Below are 24667 nucleotides of genomic sequence, written 5' to 3'. Positions count from 1 at the left end.
TACAATACAAAGTATTCAACTTTGAATTGATTATTCATATACGTATTTAAACAACCCAACATTACAGTTAAATTTTGGAATACAGGCAGAAATCTAAATGCGTATGATCTAGAAACAATCAGGAATATTTAAATAAATATTTATTTCCCACTTATTTGCATCTGAAATTATGGTTATATATGGTAAATCAGGATACCTCTCCATGAATGCCAGCTTGACAATCAAAATAACACTGAGAAACTGCAGCATATAGAGTGGCTCTCCATGTCAAATAATGTACAGATAAGAGTGGAATGGATAATTCCATACATATACTCGCCCAAAGTAAGTATTCCAGCACCTGAAATAAAGAAATCCAGTTTCAAACTGAACGGTTTTTTATACTACATGAATACACTTCCTATCACTTAGGAACACATACGAAGACTTATTTTTCTGGTAAGACAAATTAAAAAGAAATCTAAATCTATATTAATTTTTAAAATATTTTGTTGACTACAAAACACTCTCCCTGCTTATTATTGTTTTTCCATCTGAAACTGTGGGCAAGTATTATATTTTAGCCTCTGAGATACCTTAACCATTCCAGCCCACTTGTCACCAGAAAGCAGTCCTGCCATCCCCTCTCATCTGCTGTTATTACGAGAGTTCTCCCTCTCTTTTGTGTCAGCTATAGTGATTTTTTTTCTTAGTTTTCAACTAGATCCACAAGCTGATTTGGGATGCAATAGAGTTTGCCTCCTTCGGTGACAGCCTGCACTTAGATCAATTTATTACCAAGGAACTACACAATTGGCTCTTAATTTTAGGGTATTTATATCTCTCCCAAGATAGTCATTTCAGCACTTGCTCACTTTATAGAATTAGCCCTGCTATATTGATGGAACAGTATTTTCCCCTTCTATTTGCTTTGCTTCTTGAGGTGCACTAAATTTGCACAACTTCAGTCTTAAATCAATTTACAGATTTTCAATTTAAATTAAAAGAATCTGAAATACCTATGATTAGTTCCTCTGTACCCTATATAAGAAAAACTTGAATGTTAAACAAGGTGCTAAATCACTTCTGTTTTCAGTCAGATAAAGTAGAGATATCTCTCTTGTTCAATCAACAACTGATATAAGCAACTAATAAGAAAAGAAACCAAATATAGGCCGATTCAGATTCTGTGCAATTTTTAATATGGGAAAAAGAAGCTAAGACAAAAATTACAAAGATAATTTTAAAGAAAAAGGGGAGCGGGGAAGGAAGGCCATGTCATTTTTAAGTATTTGCATCTAAAAACATAGCCACCAGGTGTCAGCGTATCTCCAGATTTCAAGAAACACAAGCCCACTTGCAACCAAGCTATTGCCCAGGAAGAAGAAGAAAAAAAAAAAACATCCAGGGCCCTGTGAAATTGTCTGACATTCCATCTCACAGGCTCGTGAGGCATTGTGCTGGGCTCCATCCCACGGCTGAGGAAGGAGCAGAGGCACCAAGACATGAAAGCTTTTAAATTGGCCACTGCCCTCCAGACATTTTGTTAATTTGTGACAGGCGCTATTACTGGCAATGACAATGAAATAGATGTCAGGCTACAGTGCTATGAAAAATACAGGTGCATTGTCCAATCTTCTGTACATTTTTCAAATATTTCTCTTTATTTTCCATACCTTAGCAGACTGACCTATCGTCATCAAATGTCTGCATATGGTGTAAATATGAATTGTACCTGTAAAAAATAAAATTAATATACATAAAAAATAATATAACTTTTATATTCCTATGTGAAATTTGTCATGTTAACCAACTGAAAATTCCTCTCAGTATCTTGGCTATTTCCAGAGGCTGAAAAATAAACTAATAATCTTTCTGTAACTGTTTTGAAATCAAAGAAGATGAACCCACCAAATTCTTGAGTGATGTTAACTTCAAAAGTAACTACAAAACAAAGTAGCATCATAAAATAACTAAATATTAAAATACACTATATTGAATTTTTATTAAATGTACTGATAGAGATTTTTTTTTAATCCCCAGATGCCAGCCTCTGAAAATATTACCTCTTTTCACAGACCTTACCTTGCAGGATTTTTTCAGTCTGTCATGGTACTGTCCTGGCAGACAACACTATCATTTGATATTCAGTATGATAATTGAATAAAGAAAATTGATAGTGAATAGAATTTTTAAAAGCATCAAAGTGACTTACAAATAAAATCCTGTCAAAAAAATTATTTAATGTAGGCTAGGTCACAAAACTGCTATTCAAAAAATCAGCCCTAGAAGTATAAAAGACACTGCAGTTCCCAGGGAAAAAAATAATAATAATAATAATAAAATCTATTCTTTCTGTATGACTGTTCAGAAAGGGACACCTGTGGCATCAGGAGGCATCACAATGCCAACTGTCATAGTTTGAAGGGTATTATTATTCCAATAAGTAAGATATTAGCAAGCATTAGTAAGATTTTTTTTTAAGTCAGTTAAATGTAGTGAGACGCAAAATCTGTTGCCAGAAATTGCAGAAAAATGTTTGGGAGCTGGAAAAAAAATCTGACATTACTTAATGTCTTCTAATTTGATAAAAAAAAAAAAAAATCATTATTGACTAGGCATGGTACAGTGACCTGTCACACAGGTAGATGGACATAAGAATGGCAGGTGATTAAATTTTAATTACAGGTTTTTTTCCTACTGAAGCAAACAAAAAATATGCCTCAAAAGGAATGATGGTAATGGCAGTCCCAGGAAAGCAAGGATAAGAATTTCAACTGCTTATAGCTCAGAGAAAGTAAATAACAGTTTGTGTTTTTTTTTAATTAAATTAAATCAAACTATTTTCTCAATTTATATTGCAACAATTGACCATAGTGGAATGAAATAATAGACCAAACTTTTGACAAAACAGCATTGGCTTTCTCTCTCTCTCTCTATATATATATAGGTTTTCTTCTTGAAGTAAAAATCTTGATACACCATTCACTGTATTTAGTTCACAGAAGCTCCATTTTTGCCTAATTTTTTTCCCAATCCAAGTACTTATACACACTAAAGTCATACACAGAAATTCAAATTATTTAAAATTAATGTGATAGTTTTTAAAAGAGTTTGGTTATTAACTCCAGCCTTTGAGAACATTTTTAAGAAATACAAAGATTTAATGTCATGGACAGATGATCATGTTCTACGTTTAAACCTGCAATCCCCTTCTCAAAAAAAAAAAAAAAAAAAAAAAAAAAAAAAAAAAAAACCTCATTAACACAAATTGATAAATAGAGCTTTTTTTTTTTTTTTTTTTGAATTTGGGCTCACATAAAAAATGCCCTTACTCTGTCAGATTTCATTTTATTAGTACACTCAAACCACAGCTATGATGAAAAAGCTATTACTGTTTTAACTGTCTATTTGAAAAAAAAGCACACTGTAGAAACTTATAATTAAAAATTTGTTATTTTAGAATATGAAACATTTTTTTAAATACTACTGCGATTAAAAACTAACTAGAGATTTATTCATGACCCCTACGTTGACCTTAAAGAATACATATAGAATTTCCCTCCACTGGTTTGCTTAGCAGACAAATGCAAATGGAGAGCCTGCGGTACCATTGTAGATAAGCCAACAGAAATTCTCCTGAGGTAGAGCCACTTGCATGGTGAGTCGTAAAGAGGACAAGACATTGAAACAAGTCTGCAGGGATTCTTGGTTCTGGAGATTTCTGTCATTGCTACAAACCATCTGGTATATACAAACATTCCTCGCTTGCAAAGCATGGAACTGAAATACATGGAAACATATGTAAAATAATTATATACATATATACACACTCATTTAAAATAGATGGACCTACCATTTTTTCCTTCAGTAAAGTACAACAAATCATTGAACGTGAAAAGAGCAACCATACCAGAAAAAAAAAATAACAACAAAAAAAACCAGCATAACATATAACATTTAAATGAGAATTAAAATATGGAGAAAGTGAACAGCTCTACCATTGGCCTTGTTGATTTACCAGTTGTTTTACCATTAGCCTGGGTCATTTTCCACTGTCCCACAGAATGAAAATTCACCTAGTGCAGTAGTTGTGTTGGAACAGTTGTAGAGAGAAAGGTTAAGACATTAAACTGGTATTTAAAAGATCTGCATGTAATTCTTGGCCCCTCTGTAAACTAAGGCAACTTTTAATTTTACTTCATCTGTATCACCCACACTATATTTCCTGCTCCCACTGATCACCTTTCTCTGCTATTGGATTGCAGACATATAGTCCCTTCTCTTCCTGGCAATACCTAACCTAATGTGATCTCAGTCTTGTCTGGAGTACATCACTGGAAAAGCAAACCTAAGCAAAAGAGAGGAAATGAGGTAAGTGCAAAAAGGCCATTCAGAATTTATCAATCTCTCAGATTTCTAGAAGATGCATTATTTCTACCAGTTCCAGTTTTAAAGATCACTGTCAAACCAGATCTCATATCTGAAAATTTACAAATATCTCAGTGTCCAACAGCCAAGTTATAGAACAGGCTTTTCAGTATATACTGATGAAAAGATCTGGCACTATCATCAGTTCAGGGTCTAGACAACCATATAGAAAACAGGAGAAACATCTCTGGAATTTTGAATTTAATTACAAAGGGTTTTTTTTAAAACAAAATAAAATTGATTAACATAGCTTCAGTCATATTCTAAGAAGCTAAAATATGTTTGAAAAACAAAAGAAATAATATAAAGAGTAGCTCTTCTATCATGACATCTGCTTCCAACTTTCAAGCAAGCTCACTGCCTCTATTTCTTCACACCTATGTACAATCTAACTCTGACTAAAAGAATATGAATTTAATTAGCTCAATACATAGGAAATGCCTTTGGTTTCCTTTTGTTCTTCTTGATAACAGAGTAACTTATAATCACAAAATGGTTTGGATTGGAAAGGACCTTAAGGATCACCTGGTTCCAAATCCCCTGACATGGGCAGGGACACCTCCCACCAGCCCAGGCTGCCCAAAGCCCCATCCAGCCTGGCCTTGAGCACCTCCAGGGATGGGGCATCCACAGCTTCTCTGGGCAGCCTGTGCCATTACTTGCATTACTGTATTTTGAAATATCTACCACATACCAAAAACAGAGCTACTCAGCAAAGCACTGCTTAAGATAAAATCTGGTGGTTTTAGCATTCCCCTAATACCTACTGAAACACTTCCCTTCTTAGATAGCAAATGATAAACTGCAAACACCTATCCCTTTAATCAATTAACACAAAAGGATGCAAACATACTTTTAAGGTCACTTAGCTCCCACAGAGCTTAGATCACTTAAAACTATTCACCACTCTGTCATTTTTTTACATATTGATAATAATATCAAATAAATAAAATAAAATCAATAAAATAAAATAAAATAAAATAAAATAAAATAAAATAAAATAAAATAAAATAAAATCAATAACTTAATGCTAGCAATACAATGTGCTTCATTGGTATGTCATGAACTTTTTTTGCATGTAGTATTTTTGCACATTTATGATAAACACTACAGTACAATGTTTTAATTCTCTTGCACAGTGTCCAGTTCTTAAATCAGACCATATAGAAATTTCAACAACTGCAGGAAAGTTACCAACTTTGGTCCATACCCTGATGCTGACAAAGGTTAATAGCAACTATTTCAGAGCAAAAACTGCTGTAGACAGTTATGGAATAACCAATTTGAGAAAACTACCATTCTAACATTGACAGGGGTTGGCAAAGGCCACAAAAGCATAAGCACTTAAATCCTCTTAGAAATCTACACCCCTCTGGATGTTCATACCATATATATGACTGTTAAATCTCCATGTAATCTGTATAGATAAGCTATCAAAGTTTAGTTAATATTAATATTTAATTAATATAGCAATGTTAATCACATTTGTGGATGGTAAAGAAGACTATTTATTTTGAAACTGCAAATGTATTCAATGGAAAAAAATAAAATAAAATAACCCTACCGTAAATGCTGCATTTTCGTCTCTGAAACCATTTGGAAAAAAGGTGGATTTAAATTTATGCACATCATCTGTGACATCATCAGGGTTTACAGAACTGAACTGCTGAAGGTATCTTCCATAGCACTGTCGAAGTGCCAGCTTATATTCCTGAAGAACGAAGAATAAGTTATTTTTACAGTTTGTATATTACATTTCTATTTCTATAATGTGTGTTATGTGTTATTGTATTCATGTAAAAAGTATCAATGTGAGACAGCAGCTGGAAGTAAAACAATGAAGTTTCATATAAACATTGAGCAATATTATTTCAAATGTCAAATCTCTCAGCAAAGGAAGGTTAAAGTATTTAAAAGAAGAACTTATGATTAAAGTAAACAAACTCCTAAATCACAAGTATGACATATCAGAGAACAAGTGTAAAGTCTGATCTTGGGGTAACGTAATAAAATCAAAGGGCTCCTGGAATATCCTGGGGGGTTTCAGCAGTAATGATAATGGTACTACACTTCTGAGAAAGGTATTTTATTAAGCAGAACTTTATAAACAATATACAGACATCATCACTTCCCCATTTCCCTGATGTCAATGCAGAAAGGAAGAGTGTCTTAACATCAGAACTCAAACACTCTGAGTAAGATCAAGAAAAAAAGAATGAAACCAGAGACAACTGGAATTACTTAAGGCCAAGTCAGTGTTACTAGACTAGAAATCGCCACTGGGTCTTTAAAACTGATAGCAAACGGGATGCTGAGCTTTATGTGTCATTTAGCACGCACCTCCCCAGCAGCACTTTGGTCTGTTCTAACATCAGACTGAGACTATGGCTCAACTCTGACTCAGCTGCCCAAGTGCCACTTACTTACTGAATCACCTCCACCACTTCCTGCAGCAAAGATTATTTAGAGCTTTCTCTACCAACTTCACTAACACTAGACCACATACACTCCAGCCATGATAAATTCTGGGGAAAAAAAAAATGATAATAACTAATTTCTACTTGTAAAAAATGATCATTTGACGTTTAATCACAGAAAATCCAAAAGCATTTCCTTGGACCCACTCTTTTCAGTTTAAATTCCTACCACCACAGTAACACTTACCCCAAACTTCCTCATCTGAGGAATCTTACTGACATGACCCTATTATCTCTTTTGCTGTGTGAAAGGAGCTGCCATAGCCAGAAACTTTTACTTTCTGCGGACAGGTATGGGCAGTTGGTCACCTGTGTAAGCTAATGCATAGAGTCAGCCTGTGATAACTCTTAGAATCCTAAACCACGGTTCAGAATGCCACTAAGCTGGGTACTAATATAAAAACAAAAGGTGATTCCTCTCCCAAACAGCTTACAGTATATGAGACCAGAGATAAGAGACAGATAGAGACAGAGAGGAAAAAAGAAATGAGTCAGTACTGATTAGTATGATGACTAACGGGCTAACCAATTTCAAGATCTATGATATAATGAACTTAGGTGTGTCCTAAAAGATACATAGCAGATGCATAATGGAAAGAAATTTAAAGTGAGATTGCATGAAAATAAATAGCAGGAGGACAGAAAGTTAAGCTGGTGCTTAATCACCGGTAATGCATTTTAAAAGACTATGCAGCATTAAGTATTACGTAACATAAAGGGGGATTGCAATTTAAAATAATCACCAGCAGTTTCCAACTAAGGTTCAAAAGGGACCAAAAGAATGTTGCATTTATGCAAGAGGCTCCACCCTGCCTATCACAGAACTTGCTGTTACACCACATTCATCTTTCCTGTAATGCATTTAAATTTGTAACTAACATCCATCACGTTTTTTCCTCTTTTCTCCAGAGAAAAAATATGGATACAATGAAAACTACATCTGTAAAGTCAAAGAAATGCACTTAAAAATCGGAGTTCCAAGGACAGCTCACTTCAAAATTTTAGGCTAGCCAGCAAGAAAACTTTTTCTACAGCATCGGTAACCTTACCTTTACTGTAGAAAACCATATTACAACAGAGGTTGGAAGCTGTAAATTCTCAGACTTCTAGATTATTTTTAGGCAACATTGGGCCAGGTCTGGAAGCTCCTTGAATCTAAGGGCCAAATTACCACACTTGAGTCATGCCATGGGAAGCCAGTGTATAGAGGGCAGGGTTTGATTTATTTGAAATAACTTCCTACTGAGTAAACTGTGAGAGCAGCACTTCCGAGCACTAAAAGCTTCGTGTAATATTCAGAGCAATTCCTAGGCCCAGCAGCTGTGAAAACTTAAGGGAAATATGAATACGAGCAAAACCTGAATGTAATTGCCTAGGCAGTGAAGGAGCTATTAACAAATGCAGTTAGTTCTTCAAGACCTTTCTTAAGAATTTCTGTGAATATTCCCAAACCTATACCATGAACCTGGTACTTCAGTTATAATAGGCACCACAGTTACAAACTCTTCTATATGCCTTCAGCCTACCAGTGAGCGTTGCGTGTTGCTGAAGTTCAGCTTCAGCTTGCTGTTCTTTATGCAGGAGGCAGGCCACTTCTGTGGAATTCTTTAGGGCAGATGCAGTGAAGGAGATAGAAGACTTTGCAACATTTGCATGACCCTCATACCTGTCTCCAGGTCTGTGGAAAAGCTCAACTACTAGCTACTTATAAACACTTTCCACAAATAGCATAAACAGCATTTATTATTGCTAGGTTCCATAAGCAAAGGGCATAATAGTGTAAGAACAGTTTCACTGGATGTATTCCTCCAACAGACAGGTCCTCAAACTATCTTGATACACTTCCAATTATGCCTGCTACTTTTCTAGGTGAAAAGGAGGAATCTAACAGTGTCATCTGCTGCAGAGAATAACAATAACAATTTTTTTTAAAGTGACAATAGGCGTTTAACTGCTTTCCTAATGGAAAAGTCAACAGAGTGTTCTTAAAAACTGTTTTCAGTTTAAACACAATGTCAGTTATATGTTTTTTCTTTTGCTGGTGGGGACAGAACAAGAATATGAAATTTCTTCAACAGAATATAAATCCAAATATATTTTTTCCTCAATATTGTCATAATAGTTCCAAATAACATATAAAAGAATTTAAAAGAACTATTTAGGAACCTCAAAAATGTACTTATTTATGCAATGAGGTCAAGTTTTTAGCAAGACACAGTCTCAGATGCTTATCTCTGTAGAATGAAACAATACAAAGACTTGAATGTATCAAGATGACATATAATAATAGTAAGCTTAACACCAAAAATAAAGCAGATGAAATCATGCTTTCACTTTAGTAAAATTTAATACCCCATTCTAAATAATAATAATAATAATAGCAACAACAACCATTTGGTTTAATCTAGTTTTTTTCCCATTATATTCAAAAATGAAGAAGTTACAGACACTTTCCAAAGCTCTTCTTGGAACAGTGTTACGAATAAATTATAGACTTTCACTAACTTTTCAGCTATAAATACATTTTTTCTATTACAATCAAATTTTAAAAAGAATAATACTATCAAAATCCTGTATCTGAAGTAGGTGGAAAGCACACAATTAAAATATTTATTTGATTGTCTCTTAACAGACACACTAGATAGCTGGAGTTATAGCCTAGAAATGTATTATTGATCAAATAAGAGTTTTCCAGTATGTTCCTAGGAAAACGTAGGATGATGATGGATCATTACAAACACAAAATCACACTAAACAGATGGCATGTATTTAGGAGCTGCACCTTTCTCTAAATTACATGTATGCTAATTCTCATCAAACTTTAAGCATATTATCTCAAGCAGCTTTTCAAGAACTGAAACATTATAACAAATCAACCCATGATTGTGTAGTCCCTTAGCATTTCTGCTCCACACCTGTATCACTCAGAACCACACACCATTCCTCAGACCCAAAAGAATGACTTGCAGTTAACTTTCAACTGTACTTTGAGCTGCTTCTCAGCCTTGCTTTGTAACTGCCCTTGGAAGACCCAGACTTTATGGCATGATCTTCGACACAAGTATCACTGAGGTAATGAGCAGCACACCTTTGAAGGTGTTTTTTTCTCAGCAGACACAAAGGACAAACATTATGTAAGAACATAACATAATAATAGCCCTACTGAGTCAATAGCTACCCCGGCTCCAACTGCAGCCAATAACAGATGACTAGATAAGAGTTCATAAAACTGTCATGTCATAAAACACTCCCTGAATACCCTCAATGTCTTCAACAATCTACAGCTCACACTGTAAACTTGTCATGTTTCCTTGGTACCCAAAGAAAGAAGGTACCCAAGGAAAGAAGGTGCCCAAACTTTCAGCATTCATACCATCCTGTGGCAAGAAATTCCACAGCTTTAGTACACATTCTGTGAAGATCCAGTCTGCTCTTGTCCAAGCTTGCCACCTACCAGCTTCATTTGATGGTGTTATATTAGAAGTGGAAGTGTACACGATCAGTCCCTGTTCAGCCTCTTCTTTCGCTCATGATTTCACAGACCTGCATTACACTCTGCTCAGTGATCTCTGTTCCTAACTGTATAGTCATAGCCTACTTTTGTTTTTTGTGTGGAAGCTGTTTCACGCTTTTTGTCATCCTCCTTACTCTCTCCAGATTCTTGCCTTGTTGCAATTTATCCTTTCTAAGGAGACCAGAAGTGCACACAGACTTCAAGATGCAAGAGCACCATCCATACATGCAGCTGTTATAATCGATGTCTGTTTTCTGTTCTCTGTTCCCCTCCTAACAATTCTTTACTTTCACTTTTAGTTTACTGAGCACTGAGTTGACATCTCTGTGGAGCAAACCACCACTACAAATACTGAATAAAGATTTTGCAGTGTTCAACTTTAGAGAGGCAACAGTTACATAGAAAAAGTAGATATAGCAAATATATCCCAAAAATGGCAATTTTACAATAATAAATTAAAGATACTCTCTCACCAACTCTCAATGGGATTATTTTGTAAAAGTTTTTGCTACTTTCTAAACAGCTTCCTATAAAATATCATTAAAAAATAAAGTAGCATAGAAGCATAATGAAATAAAAAAGACTGTGATTGAGACTTTTCTGTTTTGATATGACTTACTTTGATCTGAACAAGGGAATCACCGACTTTCAGAAGTTTGTCATTGTAATACCAGTCTGGCAGCCGAGGCTTATATTTGTTCCAAATATTAAACAAAGTATTTGCACTAAAAATACAGGAGAAAAACATTCCAGATTAGACTGGCAGTAGACTCATCATAACAAGTAAACAAATCAAGAAAACTTCAAATTGTGAAAACCCCCTTCTTCCAAATGTATTTGAACCTCTACACACTTCAAAACAAGTGATCATTAAAACTGGATTTAACAAGCAGCCAAGGACATTTCTGGGTTTCATTTCTGTCAACAGTTTTTATCACACAGATTTTTTTAAAAGGATGAATTGTTTTGTATGTAAATACTTAATAAAATGTCTTAATACAAGTCCCTTTGCATTGTTCAAACACGGTCATAACTGTCAAATCTGTCCCACTTTTCAGATTGTATCTGAGAGGCTCTGCAGAAACTATTTGGTATTTTAAGGAAACTCAATGGATTACAACTCAGACCAATTATTGGACCAGAAACTACAAGCAGTAAGACTAGGGAAAAAAAAAAAAAGATCCCCAAATAATAATGGTTGTCTGGTAGCAGCAAACTTAGGAACTAGTAGCCATGAAAGAAACTGTAGAACTGTACCAGGAATCACAAAAAGAAGGAAGTCATTAGAAAGCCTCTAGCATGAAATGTTTGGGAACTTTAAATTGTAAAGGGTGGGACTCAAAGAGAGCAAGCAAATGACATGTTACTAAAAAGGAAAAAAAAAAAAAAAAAAAAAAGATTTTATGGCAATAGCTGCCACCTTAGACTTCTTTAAGAAATCTGTATTCAAGCTGGAAAACATTAATTGATGAGGCAGACTGCTAATAAGCACAGGGATTTTTCTGAAAAGAATCCTATTACAGAACTAACAGTATTGACAGTCTTAACAGCACCAGGCATCTCTTACATTTATTCTCTTAACAAATCACTTCTACTAAAACCTCAGCAAAGAGTGCCTTGTGAAACCACAGCATCTACATTATTCATAGGTAGCAATTTATAAGGAAGGGAAATAACTAAAGAGAAGGGAATGCATGTTGGAAGATAACCTTCTAGCTGGTTTCTCATGTCTAAACTGTGTGGTTTCTGGTGTGAGATATCAGGATCTTTTCACTCTCCTGAGATAGCAAAAAGATGGTAGACCTCCTGAGATGGTAGACTAGAATGCAAGACACTTTCTTCAGCTGCTTTCTGACATTAAGGAATTTTGAATCCTTTTTTACAGTCTCCCAGACAGTTCTTCACTGTAGCTTATAAGACTTCCAGTAAAAAAAGCACAATAAGAATCATCAATTTTCCCACACAGAAAGCTACAAGCCACCTTCACATTTCAAGGTGAAACAGATGGCTGTATGAGCAACTTGTCAAAATGATCTCTACACCAAAGAATTACAACACTCATAGTCTTTTTTTTTTTTCCCCTAAAAGTATCACCTCGGCACAATTTTTGGTTCTTGGAAGTAAACAGCAAAGAAAGAAATGGGACATTCTAGAGGTGTATCTTAAAAGGAAAATGCAGTAACAGCACAAACCAGGCCAAAAGCAACGACCTGAATAAAATCTTCTCCCACATTACATCTTTGAAGAAAATCATAGCCCAGTCTAATAAAGAGCACCTTCTAGGTGGAGAATGCGTTCCTCCTGGTCCATCTGTAAGCAATTAATTGCTGGGTGGCTACTGACCTCTTACACCAACAGGAGACTACCAGTCTGGCCAGTAGGGGTAAATCTGCAAAGAGGCTCCAAAGGAAGGAATCAGTCGGGCATCCAAGTGGAGTCCCTTTGGACTATCATGGCAAGAAACTTAGGAAAAGACTTCCAAAGTCCTAAAGGTTTGATATATACTATTTGAGGAAGAAGAAAAAAGCTAATTATCAGGCTGTAAAGTAACTGATAGTAAGAATGACTGTGGGAAGAGGTCTGGGAGGTAAGACTAGCAAATTTCTTCAGGATGATCAGCTGGAAAACCCCCAGCGAAGGCCATCCTCACTTTTTGTTTTGAATACTCTATTAAGAAGTGAGATCCTTAGCTACAGCAGTAAACTAGTGACAAATCTGACTAGACTGCCAACTTCAATGGGGACATTCAGGTGAAATATATCTGCTACAATGCCATGACTAAGTACAAATGAGTGCATGATACAGGAATGTTCCTTTGACACAGACAAAGAAGAGTGAGACACTTCCCAAACAGCTAATATGCCTTTCCTTTATATACATGTAGGCTGTAGGACACCAGAATAACAAGTTAAGCAAGTGAATTCTCAGAAAAATACTGGGCTTCTGGAGCTCAGAGGTGAAGCTTCTTCATTTCCAACCATTCTATGGATAAAAAAAAACTTTTCCTGAAAGGTCAATCTTTAATATTTTGCATAGGGTAAGGCCCATGCAGCTGTATTTCTGGGTCACAGGTCTTTGCTACAATTAGTACAGGATTTTCTGATACTGATCAGAAGATGTCTTATTGAATGAGGGTGGCTAAACCGCACAACATGAAATAAAATCAATAGTTTGTGTTAATTCCTTGATGTTCCCATTGCCCAAAGAAATGGGTTAAAACAACTTATCATTTAGTTGAGGGAAAAACATTTTTGATTGCTACTTCTTCTGCTGGAAAAGATTCATAACTCCAGCACAGGGCATGTAATCGGTATTTTTTGTTACTTACATTAGAACATTATAAGTGCCTAAATTACGGCCTTACTATTGACTTATCGACATCAAAGGCTGACAGCATTGGAAGAATGAAGCCGACAGTCTTCTAAAGTGTACATATGTACCATGTGGAAGCTCATTTTCTTGCTTCTGTAATAACAAGAGCACTTTAATCATCAACCAAAATCATGCCAGAAAAAGTAGCTTGACAAATGACAAGGCAAGAATTCTTTAGAGCATTTAGGAAACCATCTGCAATAGCCATTACCTTCAGAAATTCTTAAAAGCAACTAGACTAAGGCTAGTTCTGCAACCAGCAATTTTGAGTTATCAAACAATGAGAAAGCAAGGGAAAAACAGCATGGAAATTTCAAGCACAAACAAATACCCGTGACTGTGCTAGCTACCTCAGTGTGTGTGCTAATACGCAGAATTCTAGTTTTCTACCTCCATAATGTTCCTACACATACAAAAAATGTAAGAGGATGCAGAGCCATGGGGAGCTTAGTGTTATGCAACGTTCTCAATGCCTTGGAGCTCTGGCATGGGTCACTCACTACTATCACCAACTGCTGGGATCAAGACCCAGGTAGTGTTAGCTCTCATCTCCTTGTGAGCTGCAGAATTCTTTAGATGGGAAAATGTTCTCATGCCAACTGAGCTAGCATGGACATGGGTAACATCTACAAAATGCCAGTTCTAAAAGAGCCTCATCAGGTCAAAATATTCCAGAGGGGAAGGTAAAGAACTGCTTGGAGACACTGTTCACAGAAACTGATTACTTGACGTGACATTTGCGAATGGATCGGTTTCAGCATGCCCAGCTCTCAACCAGAAGATACAATGAATGTGTTCATTATCAGCAGTTTTCTGCTGAATTGGTGTTGTGTGAAGCAGCTGAGTGGCATTCCTTCCTCTGAGGGGCCTACAGGGGATACTTTTGAAGTAAGAATACAGATCAGCTAAAGCAAAAAACAGTCTGAAGCTATAAATGAAGGGCTTAAAAATACCAAAGCACTGAAATCAGCTGCTGAAGCAATACCAAAAGCCAACACACCAAGATTTAAAATACTAGAGGCAAAGGCCTGGAGACCCATACCCGAGTGACAGATCTAGGCCTAGACCTAATGATGAACGTGCCACATAAACAATTTAGAAATCCAGAATACTTAGAAAAGGAGAGCTCTCCAGTGCAGACAAATGATAGACTGCAGAATCTGAGTACAACCTATGTCCAGCTCCTTTAGAGAAAGGCTATTTGTAGACTGCATCTAGGAAAGTACCAAGTGAAATATGTAAGGACTGAAGCCGCACGTAAGTGACAAGCTAAGCACCCTGTAGCCTAACTGCTGTGCTCTTTTCGAATTAAATTACGGTAACGGGAAACTTTCATTTTCATGTTAAAGATCTGTGAATTTAGTCTAGAACACAGCTCAGATAACAACAGGAGAAAATCAACTATTTAGCTTAAAAGAAGCAGTTGAACATTTACGTTATAATGTACCTAAATACAGCAGGGAGAGCTACATGAGAAATGCACAGTCTGCATAAGACATATGCATGAACTGTGAATCATCCACCGATTTTAGTTGCTCTATATTAACTGCATCAGAAAATGTAGAGCTCTGCATACCCACAGATAGGCATGTATGTGAGCAAACAAATATGCACAATTATACTCGCCATATGTTCTGCCTGCATCGCCGTGTATAAAAATATACCTACGTAGACACGGCCATATGCACGAGGGGAGCCGTGTGTCGCTATCCTCGCGTGGCCCTGCTGGGAGCACATCTTTCGGGGCAGGCACAGCCCACCCGCGCCCACCCTCGCAGCCAGCAGCACAGCCTGGTGGGCTGCCAGCTGCTCCTTCAGCAGGGTTTTCCGGCTGAAGAGCTCAGGCAGCTCTGGTACCGCTGCAATGCCAGCAGCCACAACACCCTGCGCTTTCTTCCTATAGGATTCACTTGGAGGAGGTGCAGAAAAAGGAGGTGTTTGGGTTTGGGAGGGTCTCATTTAGAATCACGGAGTCAATAAGGTTGGGAAAGCCCTCCAAGACCATCTGGTCCAAGCACCCCCCTACCACCAATGTCACCCACTAAACCATGTCCCTAAGCACCACGTCCAACCCTGCCTGAAACACAGGCAGGGGCGGCCCCTACCCGCGGCGCTGCAGGTCGTGGCGCTGCGGCTCGGCCTCCCCCGCGCCCCTCAGGCGCCTGAGGAAGCCCAGGACGTCCCGCAGCTCGGCCTCCAGGCTGTCCACCACCGGGTTGCGCGGCTCCACGGCCCCGTAGAAGGCAGCCGCCGGCGGCTCCGCCATCCTCCGGCCCGGCCGCGGCGCGGCGGCGTCGCCAAGCAACGGGCACGGGCTGCGGGCCTGCCCCGGGGACATGGCGGCCGCGGCGGGGCCCCCCGGGAGGGAGCCCCCCGAGCCTGAGGCCGGGCACTGGCAGCCCAAGGAGCCCCCCTGGGTGTCCCCCCACTTCCAGCAGAAACGAGCAGAGCCCCTCCTTCAAGGCTGTAGGAGGGCATGGCACCGAGGTGTTTTGAAGTTGTCTGTGGGCATCACGAAAAGGGGCTTGGGAGGGAGGCTAAGCAAAATGGCTCGGTTGGCACCCGCATAGCGCCTTGCCACCTGCACGTCAGCCATGAGTTACTGGCATCCCGGTAATTCGTGGCTAATGGTAAGGGAATGACCAGAGAGATGCCAAGAGGTAGAAACCACAGAATCACAGAATCACAATCATCTAGGTTGGAAAAGACCTCCAAGATCACCCAGTCCGACCTCTGACCTAACACTAACAAGTCCTCCACTAAACCATATCACTAAGCTCTAAACCAGAAAACGCTGCATTTGCCAGGCCAGCGAAACGATGAGGGAACCATTTAGGTACTGTGGGGGATGTGCACAATCTTAAATTACTCCGTGACTAATGCACCTGACTCATTCTACAGGCTGATTTGGTATTGTTACCGGCTGGGAGTTGTGTGCATCCGTCATCCAACAGGTACCGTGTGAGTAGGGAAAGGTGTTTCCAGCAGGGATTAGAGGCCGTTCGTGTGTGTGAAGTAATTCATAAGGCAATGGCTGTGCACGAGGGAGAGGGTTCCTTGGATTTCTGGGGAAGAAGTAGAAAACAAAGCCTGCCATGAAAAGACCGGACACAAAGGTGCTGATGCTGAGATTTAGAAATCACTGGGTACAGGGACAAATTTTACAAGACAACTGAAATAGGAGAAGTTGGCTTGGAGAGCAATTACTGCTACATGTAAAGATTTTGTCTGGGCTTTGCCACACTAACCAAAGAACTTCCTGTGATGGATTCCAGATGACTAATGTACCCTGGCTTCTGGTGGGAGGCTGCCTGGGCCACTGGAAGCGCTGCTGGTTTTGTCCGTTTCGGGACCCTGAGCTGAGCTAGTTTGCCTCACTAGATGGTGCTACATCCCAAAGGGCTGATCTGCGAATTCACAGCTGATGCGAGATGTGCCCTTATAAAGCAGCAGTGCCTAGGAGCTTTAAGGGGTACTACTGGAGAGGCACTAAATGAGACTCTTGAGTAAAACTTTGTGTATCTCTAACATTTGGCTAGCAGATGGTGGACTGAATGTAATATTAGCAGTTAGATTTAGTGTTTGCAGCCATAGAAACAATTTGAGTCAAAGAAAACAATAAGACAAATGGAGTATAGTCATTTCCCAAAGGAGAAGATTAGAGAGCTAAGTAAAGATAAAGTTTTAACCACTGGGAAGTTAACCAGGGCGTAGCTGACCAGCCAGCTCGCAAAGAATGTTCAGTCTAAAATTCCTGCGTCAGAGCTCAGCAGGGTCTGACTCTACACTCCCTTCTAGATGGAGGTTTAGTGCAGGGAGAACACTTTAGACACTCAGTACCAGAGGCATAATCCCCTGCAGAGCCATAGCAAGGTGCCACACTGCAGCAAACATCATAGCATGTATGTTATTTCAACTTTGGATGCTTGCAATATTGATTCCTATTTTATTGTGTTGGAGAAGGCTTAGATTTACACTTCAGTGGGTCCAAAAGTCAAAAGGGCTTATAGTTAAATGAATAGAGCTTTTTAACTTCAGAAAGCTTATCTGTTATTCAGAAGCCTTCAGTGTACATAACCTGATGTTTACAGAGAAAACCTTGGTGTATGCAAAACAGTAAGAAGGTAATGGCTATTGAAATTGAAACCATGGTAGGAGAATTTCCTCAAATAAATGGAATATACATATCAGTACCTGTATGACTTGGAGAGTTTATAGCAGTTTTTTGAATTATATATGCCCTTACAGCCTAAAAACAAAAAGAAAAAAACTTACTGGTTGATTGAAAGACCAATGATTTTGTTGTCACTGATAGGTGAACATTTAGATTGTAATCTGAATTAAGGTAAAACCAGAGAGAAACTAGACAAGACTATGGTCTTGTATGGAGTATTGGCGCAGACAGGATCCCAAGAAGTAGAATTTAGGTAAATCCATTGCCTCAAGCAGAGAAGTCATAGCAACCTATGATTTAACATTACAAGGCCAGTTATGAGCAATCTGCCATAGAATGGCCCACAAAGAATTAACTTAGTAAAAGTCTGTATCAGAAATGTCTGCTCTCATGGCTGTAGGACCAAGAGTATGCTTGAGTCTGAAAGAGGAAAGACTGTTACTAGCTCATCAGGCTCCTGGCTTACTTCTCTTGTGTCACTTCCACTTGTGTGAACTACAGTGAAGTTATCAAGAGCAAACAAAAGGGGGAAAGCACTGTGTGACCACAATAAAGTCAGACAGGAAGAGTGTCCAGTGGTTTCAGGGTGCAGGGCTGAGGTAACGTCTGTGGAGCCCTATTTAGTACAATAATCAAAGTTTGTTCCCTATCAGTAATTCAGAGGTGCACTTTCAGATCCATTCCTAGGATGCTTGTAGTGAATGCGTCCCTTGAATTAGGGTGCCTAGCAATTCTTCTGTTTGATATGAAGAGACAGAGACAATGGTGAACACTGTATTAACCAGACTTCAGCAGGGTAACTTGACAGTCTCCAGAGATCAAACATCTAAATTTATGTATCTTTCTTGATGCTTCTAGGTGGAAAAAAAAAAGAAAGAAAAAAAAAAAAGTCTGAGCTGAGGTGATTCTGGGCCATTGCTTTAGCATCTTCAGGCTGATAGGGTAACAAAGGCATGGGACTTTAAAATAACTCTGAACATATATTGTGAAGTGTATCAGTGCTGTTTGTGTCACTGAGTAGTATACAAAATTTGTTAAACAGTGATATGGTGTCTGTACTCTAGAACATACATTAGCAAAGTGGCTGAAGCTTGTGAATCTTGACAAACAAACAATTGATGGTCTTTTCAGAGCAGATCTGAGACAGTTTTAATGCAAGTGAACACTCAGAGAAGGAAAACACTCAGTTTTTACTTGAAAAGCAGCGCTGGCCTCCTTTCTCAGCTGGCACGTCAGTGTAAGAGGAATGATCAGCAGAAGGAAGGATGGCAGCTACTGAGAACTGTGCAATTGCCAGGATCTTGTAAGGCTGCATTCGTGTTTGTGGTGAGAGTTCTCACTATGTTTCAGTTGTATCATATGAAAGGTTTTAGTGCTGAATTCTGAAGATAAAGTTTATCAAGGTTATCATACAAAAGTGTTGTGGTGTTTTTTTTTTTAATTTCTTTTTCGTGTGAGTGTGAATGCTAACAAAACCTTCTTTTCTTTTTTTATATTCTTAGGCATGCAGATGAGTTTCAGTTGATTTCCAGAAAATGTGTTATATGGGAGAAGTGATCTTGTTCCACTGATTTTTTTTTTTTTTTTTCTAAAGAAAATGTAGGAATGCATAATATTTGTGTGAACAATCTATGAGATTTAACTCAGCCCACTCAGGCTGTATTGCTATGTACTGAGTGGGTTAACTGGTCTTTGGGGAGGCAGATGCAGCAGGGTTGTCGTACAGCTGCCTGAGTTTGTAAGAGGTTTAAGTTGAAACACAGCAGATTCTCAGATCTGCTTTACGGATTTAAGTACCTAAGACAGCAGTTGGACACAAAAATGTCTGTTAGGGACTTTCCGAAATATGCAGCTATTGCTTTGATGAGATAGTTTGTCTAAAAATTCCAATGTTTTCTATATTTAATTATGATTTGTTTTATTCCAGTTCACAAATACATTCTACTGAGGTAGATATCAATTGATAGAGCTTATTTTGGAAAGATTTTGAGGGGTCTGCAAATATTTGTTTTGGGGATGTATTAATTTTGGCTCCCTGGACAGACCATGGAGGCAAATTTCTCTCACTCAAAGGTCTTTTCAAGTCTCCGGAAGCTGTAGGGGTTTCTCTAATAGAGAAACTAAACTTAGCGGTGGTTTAAAGTGATAGTAAAAAAGCCTTGTACAAAAGCCCTGTATGTCCTTTGCCAGCATGAAAAGTTGAACGTATGAGCAAGATCTTCAGTGATGTGCATGAAAGCTGCATCTTAAAAATACACTAAAATGTAAAATATTTAGCTGTATGCATAAAAACCTAGAGAGAGGCCCACAGGAAAGATGATATCTAATTCAGTGAGCAGAGAGATAGGCAAGGTGTCTATAATTTTCTATGGCTTATGAGTAAAGAAAGAGAAGAGATAGAACAGGGAAATGGATTCTTTTTTTAGCTGCATTCAGCTTAAGCTGATTGCTAGGCATCTAATAGTTAAGATTTGAATTTGGGAACAAGGCAGTGACATGTTTCGTTTAAACCAGCATGCCTTTTCTTCATTTCATTAAGATTTTCAAGACAAACTTTAAGTGAGAGGAACTATAGTTTGCTCCAATAAACAAATTAGTCCTGAAGCCTTTCCCAAATGTCTCTTGAAGCCAAATGTGATGGTGCATTTTTGTTCATGTTCTCCCAATGCATGTTTGTTGTTATAATTCTGAGCTGCTACACATGCTGTATACAGAAATCATCTCAGGAAAATAATGTTGTTTGTATATATAACTCCTGAATAGCCAAATGCATCCTTATCATAACACTTTCTCTGTTGTGTGTTTGGTCAGGGAGTACTCACAGGATCAAAATAGACTCTTCTAAGAATTAACCATTGGCAACAAACAAAGAGAGAGCTAAAATAACCTGGTGATGACCTCCCATATTTTTAGATCAATGCATTTCAGGCTTGTCCATTTCTTATTGCATTACAGTATGAATTTTGAAGCTTTTTGGCATAATTACTTCTATTTTCCATTCATATTAGTCTCTTACTCACTTGCCAGAATATTTCACTCCAAGGTCAAAGTATCTGCTGATCGAGGTTTATTCAAGCAGCTGACAGAAGTTGTTTTGGGTGATAGCCTGACCTTGGACTAGGAGATTTAGCAGCTTGGAAGTCAGCAGAAGAAAATTATGCAATGTGGAAGAGTAGTTTTGTTTTGTTTTGTTTTGATTTATATTACTTTTCTTTGTTTGTTTGTTTGTTTGTTTGTTTTTGTTAATAACCCTTGCTTCTTCATGGAAGTAGAAAAAATATCCGTATCTTCCCATAATTGTTTGGACATTTCATATTTTTCAATAATTCTTATTTATTATTCTACGTAATTTTATTTTCTAGGTCATTATTTCTAATAATATATATCATTCTGAGCTTTTGTTATATGTTATTGTATTATCTTGGTATATATTACTCTTAATAAAATATACCATTATGACCAATGATACACATAATATATGTCATTGTAAGCCTTCATCTGATTACTTTAGAATTTTACAAAATTAATGTTTAAGAAAAATTAATTGTTTTTTCTTCTATATACATGCGGGAAGGATATTTGGCTAGTTTCTAGAACAGTGGAGCGGGCACATGTTGGCTTTATTTCAGTGTAAGTACAATTTACAATAATTTCTTTTTAGAGCAAGTGTTGCTGTTGCCTTATTACATTCTATGAAATAGAAACTGTCCAGGAAGAGGATTATGTGTTTATCATTATCTCTATAGAAGATACTGGATCTATAGCAGATACTGGATCATTAAATCCATAGTAGGATTTAATCTGCAGGAAAAGCTACAATACCCAAAAGTATGATGGCAATAAAGAAGACTAAATAGTTGATACAAGGAAGTTTAAAATCCCAGGCTTGCAATCTGCTAACAACAGCGGGTAGAAGTACAGGTGTTTCCTGCAGGAATTCTGACTTCTTTTGGTGATTAACCATTGATTGCCACTGATAGATAAGCTTGTAGAAATTGGCTGGACAGCAGAAGTAGACCTATTACTGCTAATATGGTTAAACTTCCTTTAGCCTTTATCCTTAACACTTTAAAAAGCAGACCATTATTTTCAGTGTTGCTTTCAAAAGGAATGCAAATGCTTAATGGGAATGGAGTGCCTTAATTAAATTAAAAATACCCTCTTCTTAGTGTTTGGTCCTGCACTTCATAATCTGTATGGCAAGCAATTTCTGCTTTCAACTGCAAGAATTTTGAAATAACAGATATTTTTATATATTAACCATTGGCAACAAACAAAGAGAGAGCTAAAATAACTTGGTGATGACCTCCCATATTTTTACATCAGTGCATTTCAGTTTTGGCCATTTCTTGTCACATTACAATATGAATTTATATCTGTTTCTGAGCCACTTTATTTTATTTATTTATTTGCTATGCATTTTTATTTCTATTTTTATTTAACACCTAGAATTATATTTTTGTATGTTTTGATTTTTTTCATATTGTCTTTTATTTATATTGTCTTTTTACTAGAAGGTTTATCTGAAGAAAAAAATATATTTCATAATTGTGTAGTACTTGAAAATGATGCATTTTTAAACAGAATGAGATAATTTAATCCTTCTTCCTCAGACAGAAGGGCCCTCCACACTATTGTAAACATACCTCTCTTAATAGGCAGACTAGGTGAAGTTTATTAACCAGACATTTGAACTTCTCTCTAATACAGAGAGAACTAGAATGGAGTATTATGTCAGGGTTGAGTGGGACTCTTCTGAAACTTTCGGCTGTGAACTTTCTTTTGAGATGAACAAAAGGGAAGCAGTAAAAAGTAACATACCTGTATAAAGTAACAAAACCAACAAAGGAATAAAAGTCTTGGTTATTTATAATACAATAAAGATTCAGTTGTGTGCCTCACATACACTTTCATCTAGTGTTAAACTGTAACAAAGTAAAAAATGAAGAAAATAGTATCAGCAAACAATCTGTGATATATATATAGTCTATTAGGAATCACTATTTAAGAAAAAAAATGTGTTTTTTGGAAAGTTATGTGAGTGAAGAATCCTTTAGTCATCTCTGAATCAGATTCAGAGATCTCAGACATCTCACTGAGATCTTTATACGTGACATTTTGTTTCTGATATCCCTATTATAGGTTTATAGAGAAAAAGCTAATAGATCCTAATTTTAACATTCAGTTAAACACAAAGCTGCCAAGCCAAGAACTCTTATTACAATACCTATTTTTTAATGAACAAGAGACCTTCCCATTGTCCAAAGATTACCCTGAATCCATGCAACAAATTTCTTATATCAATAAAACCATTCCTCTGGTATAACAACTTGTATTGAGATTTTATAGATATGATTATATATGTTATACAACTACATACATGTCTGGTCAGCATACTGTCAATCTGTTCTTTACATTTTTTATTTTTATGCAAAATGTACGCTAAATAAAATTGTAATCTTTACCTTTTTACCCTTTTCTCCCTCAGAATTTCAGTTTCAAAGATCAAACTATTGCCTTCTGTTTACATCACGGCACTCTGAGAAAAAATAGAAATTCCTACCAGCGCTTTTACTTGTTTAATTGATGGAATAATAAAAATCATGTAGACCTTGGCTACAAAAATGTAGATGAAATGTTGGAAACAAATGTTGAAAATTTTGCTGAAATGCTTTCAAGCGGATATATGGCTCTTCACCTATTAGGGGTGGATATATTCAAATGGCTATTTTTTACTTAGTGGATCTACCATGTATACTCTGTTATATCTATTAAATATAGAGACACCATGGTTTTTACCTTTGTAGAACCAAAAAAAAGTCAGTTAGATTTTATTATTTCTTCTGTGTCGTTAGCGATATAACTGCCTAAAAAATTATCTTTACAGAAGCAAATTTTGTTATGCTGTACCTGTGTAATCCCATTAGAAAAGACTGTCAGGATGATTGCTTAGAGTATGTAAGCACAACTTCATTGAAATCAAGCATTATACACCCATCTGAGTTTGCACAAATATAATTAAAATTTAGTAATCAGAAACATAATCACTATTATTATCAGACATGAATAATAATCCAAGCTAATTTGTAGATCTGAGATTATGAGTGCATCTACATTAGCAATTTAGTTCATTTTGAGTACACTTTTGAAGCATCCTCAGTTCCTGCATATGTTTCGTGTAATGGAGTGATCTTGAATGCATGGATTGAATTCCTTTAAACTGAACTATGTTGAAACGTGTACTCCAAGAGCACACCTAACATCCTCCAACTGTTACTGGAGATTCAGTCTATAGGAATAGACTAGAACTAGTTCAAAGTAAAACCCACAAAACACGCACTATGTGAACATATTGTCCCTGGGAGTAACTGTTTAACTGTGCAGATCTGCTCTGATTTCACTACTTTCTTTGTCAGTATAGCCATGGCCTACTTTGCTAGTTAGTAAACATGTTTTGAAGTAATCTGAAAAACAATTATGCCATTTCTGGAGAAATGCTTTTATAAATATTTGCACTTGGGAAAAACAAAAAAAAAACAAACAAAAAAAACCTTCTAAGACATCAAGGCTACCTACATGTTTATTTATTTATTTTGCAGAGAGGAGTGAAAGAAATTGCTTACAAGCTTCTTGCAACAAGTTAGACATGATTTCTTAGTTGTGACAGAACTGCACCTTCTGTTTGTCTCAAAGAGCTAAGTAGAAGATTTTGGATGTTTC

At 37.1% G+C, this 24667-nt stretch overlaps 1 protein-coding gene across 1 annotated transcript in view; it reads right to left on the bottom strand.

The window, feature by feature from the left end:
- The window catches only part of CFAP54 (cilia and flagella associated protein 54), a 109853-nt gene extending 93814 nt beyond the window's left edge, over positions 1–16039 (bottom strand). The window contains exons 1-6 of the mRNA XM_068658827.1: positions 15879–16039; positions 11021–11126; positions 5975–6121; positions 3591–3762; positions 1656–1714; positions 197–340 (exon numbers count right to left, since the gene is read on the bottom strand). Of these exons, the coding sequence (XP_068514928.1) occupies positions 197–340; positions 1656–1714; positions 3591–3762; positions 5975–6121; positions 11021–11126; positions 15879–16039 (789 nt within the window). The remainder of the gene's footprint in view (positions 1–196; positions 341–1655; positions 1715–3590; positions 3763–5974; positions 6122–11020; positions 11127–15878) is intronic.
- Between the last annotated feature and the right edge of the window lie 8628 nt (positions 16040–24667).

The sequence above is a fragment of the Anas acuta genome, chromosome 1, assembly GCF_963932015.1.
Source record: "Anas acuta chromosome 1, bAnaAcu1.1, whole genome shotgun sequence".
Taxonomy (NCBI): domain Eukaryota; kingdom Metazoa; phylum Chordata; class Aves; order Anseriformes; family Anatidae; genus Anas; species Anas acuta.
This window is presented reverse-complemented; position numbering and strand designations above follow the sequence as displayed.